We start from the raw sequence: 5,942 nt of genomic DNA on the forward strand, positions 1-5,942 counted from the left end.
GGGCGTCCCCGCCGGGCTCTTGCTCTGGGAAACTTGTCCCCTTCGTCCCCGGCCTAAAGCCGGTAGTGGCGTCAGGAGTCCCTCTCACCGCCTGGGTGGAGGATGCTGCCCTTCCCCTCGCCGCCCTCACGGTTTGCGCTGCTCCGGGGCCGGTACGGGGGAGTCCGGCAGAGCTGCTGGGCGGTTGCTCCTCACGTATGGACTGGTGCTGACTCCGCCCTGTGCCTGGCAGTGCCTTGTGCCTCTGTGATCTCCTTTAGCCGACCTCCATGCTACCTTGACCTCCTTGCTGTGTCTGGGGCCTTGCTGGAGGAGGCCCGGGGCGATTGCTGGAGTGGGTTTGTGGATCCTGCCCCGGAGCACCCAGCTGTCCTCCAGCCGTGTAAACTACGGGGCAGGGGTGTCCTTAGTACCGTGTCTCCTCATCTCCCCAGTAAGCAGAATTAACTGGGCAGGCTTTGTTCACCTTTGCTCAGGTGGCATCTTGCAGGTGACCTGGCCCTCATACATGAAAATGAGACCTGAGTCTTAGGGCTGCTGGGGTGGGTGGATACCACCACCACACTAAAACAGGCTGCAGGCTGTCCTGTCACACATAGGTTATTTTTAAAAAAAGAAAAAAAGAATGTCCCCTGATACTGTGTTTTTAGCCAGAAGACTGCTGCTTGGTCCACAGGTAGCTTAAGCATTAGCCAAAGGCAGGTAAAAAACCCCAAGCCCATTATCAGGAGGCTTCATTTGTTGTATAAAGATGTGCATCTCCAGAAGTTAATTTTAGGGTGCACAAAATTGAAAAGATTGAAAATCAGTGTGCTTAAGCTGGGAATGTTAGGTAACACCAAGGGCAATTGTTTAATATATACACAAAAACTCATGCTGTAAGAAGACAAGCTGAGTGTGAACTCGTATTCAGTGAATGTATTTCTTTTAGGTTTTTTTTATAAAAGTAACATCTATTTTTCATTCTGTTTTTAGGAAGTATTCAACAATAATTAAAATGTCTTCTGCCAAAACTCCAAATGAAAATGAAACACCCAAAGAGAGAAAACCAGGACTGAGGAGTGTTCAAACAACAATGCTCTTACGAGCTGTGAACCCAGAGCTTTTCATTAAACCTGTAAGAGGCTTATTCTGAGAGAAGTTAAATATGCTTGGAGAGACACAGTTGCTTTAAAATAATCATTGCAATTCTGTGTGCATTATATAACCATGTCTTGTTATGCAAGTCACTCATTAATGTAACTAAAAATATTTTTACTTTTTTTCCACTCTGTTAAGAGCTCAGAACATTACATTGTTTATTCCAGCTTTTATGTCACTGTTATATTGTCTGATTCTTTTGCACCTAGCCAAATTGCTTTCAGAAGACTGTTTGCAGGCATAGTACCCATGTAAATGGACAGGTTAAGTAACAGGAGTCCTCTTTCCCTAAAAAAGGAACAAGTCATAAAATGTAAGCTTTTTGATGTGAAAAGAGGGGATTTTGGTAGCGTTTTAATATTTTTTATTTTTCTTGCTTTTATAATTAAGTTGATGATACTCAGGTTTTATTTACACTAGCAGAACCCAGCAAGACTGGATGAAGTTTTGTGCATGTAATAAAAGTAGATGTTGTGACGATAATATATCATCTCTTCTAGAGGAAAATAATTAAGGTTGCTTGGCAGGAGCTGGGTACATTGTCCCAGTAGTATATCCAGCTGAATTGTGTTAGAAGTCTGTAATAGTTACCTTTAGTAATTGGTTTTGGCATGTCCATTCATGATGATTTTTGCAGATGCCACAATAGTTTACTGTTCACTTTCTAAGCCAAGACTGAAGAATGTGATGTTTGTGATGGATGAAAACTGTTTTGACTAAAAATGTACTAACGTTTGTGGGGTTTTTTTTGTCAGAACAAACCTGTGATGACATTTGGACTCATAGCAATTACCCTCTGTGTGGCCTACCTTGGTTATTTGCATGCAACAGTAGAGAATAAAAAGGACCTCTATGAAGCAATCGACAGTGAGGGATCCAGGTATATGAGAAGGAAAACTTCCAAGTGGGACTGACAACGTAAGGAAGGAAATCAGGAAATCAGCAAATCAGCCACAGAACTTTTCAAGGCAACTGCTGTTTTTTCCTCTGTCCATTGACATAATGGATGAATGCGTGTCTTGCTATTTAATCCAATTTAAGTTCCTTTATAAAATGCCATGCCTGTACAAATAAATTGCAATTAAGATGCATGGGAACATAAAAGTGATTTTAAGAATTGTTGTCTGCGATCTCCACAGTATGTCAGAAGACATGCAGTTAACTTAGACATGGAGTCAACACTGGTGAATGCTTTAGAAATTTACATGATAGTTCAGCTCACTTCTCTCTTTTCTTTGATTAAGTGAAAAGAGGGGTTTGTCTTTGATTTTTTAAACAGAAGGCGTAATGTATTGTGTGTGAAAAGAAAAAGCTGATCTCTTGATCTGTTGAAAGTTGATATGTAACAGTGGTGCAAGTAAAATAATTTTAACGCAAGAAAGATCTGATAAAGCAGTCATCGAAGGGTTTTATTTAATAAAGGAATTTGTAAAATACTAGCCAAAATAATCCTTGGATGCTAATATACTCTTTCTTAGAAATGGGAAAAAAAAAATCAGTAGCTAGATGGAGGAGAAAAAGTGAAACGAGTGCTTCTGCCAAGAGAAAGGCAGGAAGGACTCGGCCATTACCTCTACTGTTTGACAGCAGATAGTGGATGTACCAGTATCAGCTTGCCAGTCAGTACATATAACTCCAGGTTAGCCAGAGCTGGTGGGGTTTTCTTGACTAGTCAGCAGGACTGGTTTATTTAAGGTGCATTCAAAAATTAAATGTCACTATATTGCAAAGTACGTTATATAACACTAATTTATTATAGGCTGCTGAACTCAAAATAGGGAATGGAAAGTCTAAAATCAATGGGTTCTTACAGACATGGAGAAAAGGACATCTCAACCTGAACAAGCCCAGTCTTGCCACAGAGCCCCGCGCGCAGGTTGGAGGTGACCCTTGGCAGAATGCTGGCTGGTGCCGCTGTGAGTGCGGCTGGAGGGCAGGTGGGCGTTGTGGCATTTCCTTAGCACATGAGGTGGTCCCCTGTGAGCCTTTACCTTGAGCAAACTGTACAGGTGGGTACTTTCCTGTTCCAGCACTGAGGCCTTCTGCAGTGAGCTCCTCCTGCTACTTTTGTGTGCCCGACATTTCCGAAGCGGTATCCCACTAACCAAACTGCAGAACACGTGGTGGGAGGGTACATACCAGGCCGTGCCCTTTTTCCGCCATGGACCCTTATTAATATTCTAGTTGCATTTTTCTGTTCAGCTCCTCATACTTCCAGACCCATCAAGGGCTCCCAAGAAGCTGATAGACCTCTTTGTTAACCCTCTTCTGGCCAAGGTGGCTTCTGTCAGGCCAAAGAAGAAGGAATATGCAGGGACATCTGCTTTGCCACTCTGGTAATTGCTTTGGGTTTTGTTACCGAAAGGTTTTGTTATTGAAGACGAAAAAGGTGACTGACTGCCTTGAGAGACAGCAGTTGCGCTACGGGATTTTTCTGTTACCTCCCTCTAAATCCTTCACTTTGAACCTGTGGTTTTCCTCCTAGCTGTGTTTTGTAGTTATCTGTATCTTAAATTCAGCTGGGTCTTGGTTTGTCTACCTCCTTCTTCAGAAGGAAAGTGAGCTCTACTTTTGATGAATCTATTAAAAAAAAAAAAGTTTTTACAGCCTTTAAAATCATGTTCTGCTCTGTAAGCCTAGCTGCCTCGCAACAGCAAGGTCTTGGGCAAATCTGAAAGCTTGCAGGTGAGGAAACTACTTGGCTTTTGATTGGTGAAGGAATTTCCAGGTGAAGCCGTTAAATATTCAGAACTATCACATGCTGTACATATCCTGTAGAATATGTTTTGTTTGATAGGATGTGATGGATCTTTAGATTTAATCTGTTCTTTTAAAAATGGTCACACAGGATTTTAGCTCTTTTCAGTTCATTAAAATGTAGGAGTCTTGTATGTTTGCATGAATTTAACTAAATTATTCCAAAACCAGTGCTACAGTAAGCATTTTAACCTGTTTTTCTGCAGGCGTTTAAAATACACACTTTGATCCTTATACTTGCAGATGATTTGAAGCAAGAAAGCCCAGTCTCTCATTTTCACATATTTGTGACTCATGCAGGATTTGGGTTGTCAAAATTTTGAGATACGTTTTGTGAAGTGAATATGGATCTGGAAGTAACTGAGGGAAAAGGAGGAGGGGGGTGAAAGAGAAAGGTGTGGGACTGACCTGGGCAGGATCTAGGCAATGCATATGCCAATGGCACTTCATAGAAAAGCTGTCTGAGATGGGGCCTCTTACCTGTTGGAGGGAGTAAGGTCCTGTTAACCAGGTTAATTTAGAACTGCCCAGGCTGAAGGAAAAGTGAGTATTTAGACTAGTCCTTACTATTAAGGAGCTTCTCCATATTTATTTGTGGCAGCTGCTGTACTGGTAACTCTCTTAATACTCCAAAAATTATATATAAAAAGGAGATAAATCGGTGCAAATACAGAGAAGAATGTAGTAAATTAATGGTGTTTTAGTATTGATACTGGCATTTGCTGGTTTAAGTACCTGATTTATATCATAAAATCTATGTGTGTATAGGGATTCAAGGGAAGAAAACCCTACCCAAACAAAACTACATTGGTAGCAAAATTTGTTCACTCAGCTCTGAAAGCACTGCTCCCCTTTTGCATCTGGAGGATAAGCAAACAGCACCAATAAAATCGCTTTTGCTCCACTTCTCTCAATTTCATCTTCAACATAGCAATAATTATCTACAATGGATGATAGCTGGCTTGCCAGGAACTGTGAGTCAAAATGATTTCCCAGGCAGAGGCTCTTTCAGGTTTTTGCCAATTCCTCATGGTCTGTGCTGGGGTTTTTACCAAGAACAGCAACAAAATGCTATGACTCAAATATCTGAAACAGCAGCTATTGTACTGCTCCTAGAATCTCCTTAGACTACATGGTTTGAGTAGGGATTGTTGACATTCAACAACAAAAAAATGCATTAAAAAGCCAAAGCTTGCTGTGACACTGCTTAACTATTACCAGGGAAAGTTAGTTCTTTGTGAGCAAAGCCAGCCCTGCCTAGTGACAGTTGCTACGTGGGGAGCTGTGTTAAGGCTGGAAGGGGGTCACTCCATACAACCCTCCCTCATCATCTCCCTACAGCATGTTACTGAGTTGTCAGCATGTGTGAATCCTTATCTGAAGCCAAATGTTTCAGCTAACATGGTAAAAAGTAATGGTCAATGATTTTTCTCTCTTCATTGGCTTGCATGTTTTCTGTAGCAACAGTAAGCATTTATGCCTGCAAGCAAGAAATGTATCAGGAATAGAGTTCTGACATTTTAGTAACTGCATTACAGAAAAATACTAGAATACCACAATGATAAGAAGTCCCGATCTGGACTCCTTTGTTTGTTGTGCTGTATGTTCGAAAATAATACCGCCACCACCTTCCAACGCTACTTTTGATCGGATTCGGGAGTATAAGCCTTTCAGAACACGGTATTACACTCATCGTGACATACTAGGTAAGTTTGTTTCTGAAATCTTTTCCTTGCAACCCGAGGTTTATGAAAACTCCAAGAGCTGTTGTATCCATCTGTTCTTGACAGTCAGGAGGCCATTCAGATCTTGGTTAAGAATGAACTGCACTTAACCTTCTGAATATTAATAAATCCTGCATATTCAGAGGGGGGACAGGGTCAGCCGTCCTGTGGTGCATGGAGGCATTCAGATTTGGGCAAAATGAAGTGCAAAAGAGAATTTGCTGTAAAACCATTAGCAAATGTTTTGTAAGGCTCAAGCAGTTTGGGGAGAACTATGCTTGACTTAACATTTGCAACGATCATCCCCTCATCCTTCAGCAG

General features: G+C 41.6%; 2 protein-coding genes across 2 annotated transcripts in view; both read left to right on the plus strand.

The window, feature by feature from the left end:
- Positions 1-667: 667 nt before the first annotated feature.
- SMIM8 (small integral membrane protein 8) lies at positions 668-2,257 on the plus strand. Its single transcript, XM_010291232.1, has 3 exons — positions 668-698; positions 976-1,117; positions 1,896-2,257. Exons 2-3 carry the CDS (start codon positions 998-1,000, stop codon positions 2,052-2,054), a joined length of 279 nt encoding a protein of 92 aa, XP_010289534.1. The 5' UTR covers positions 668-698; positions 976-997; the 3' UTR covers positions 2,055-2,257.
- Positions 2,258-5,455: 3,198 nt separating this feature from the next.
- Positions 5,456-5,942, plus strand: part of LOC104623986 (chromosome unknown open reading frame, human C6orf163) — a 7,609-nt gene continuing 7,122 nt past the window's right edge. The window contains 1 exon segment of the mRNA XM_010291233.1: positions 5,456-5,603. Within this exon segment, the coding sequence (XP_010289535.1) occupies positions 5,456-5,603 (148 nt within the window).

Source organism: Phaethon lepturus, unplaced genomic scaffold, assembly GCF_000687285.1.
Source record: "Phaethon lepturus isolate BGI_N335 unplaced genomic scaffold, ASM68728v1 scaffold9577, whole genome shotgun sequence".
Classification (NCBI taxonomy): Eukaryota; Metazoa; Chordata; class Aves; order Phaethontiformes; family Phaethontidae; genus Phaethon; species Phaethon lepturus.

Coding starts and splice junctions, on each gene's coding strand:
- SMIM8 (XM_010291232.1), top strand. CDS start 998: ATGTCTTCTGCCAAAACTCCAAATGAAAATGAAACACCCAAAGAGAGA. Junction 1,118..1,895: donor CAGAGCTTTTCATTAAACCT/GTAAGAGGCTTA, acceptor TTTTTTTGTCAG/AACAAACCTGTGATGACATT.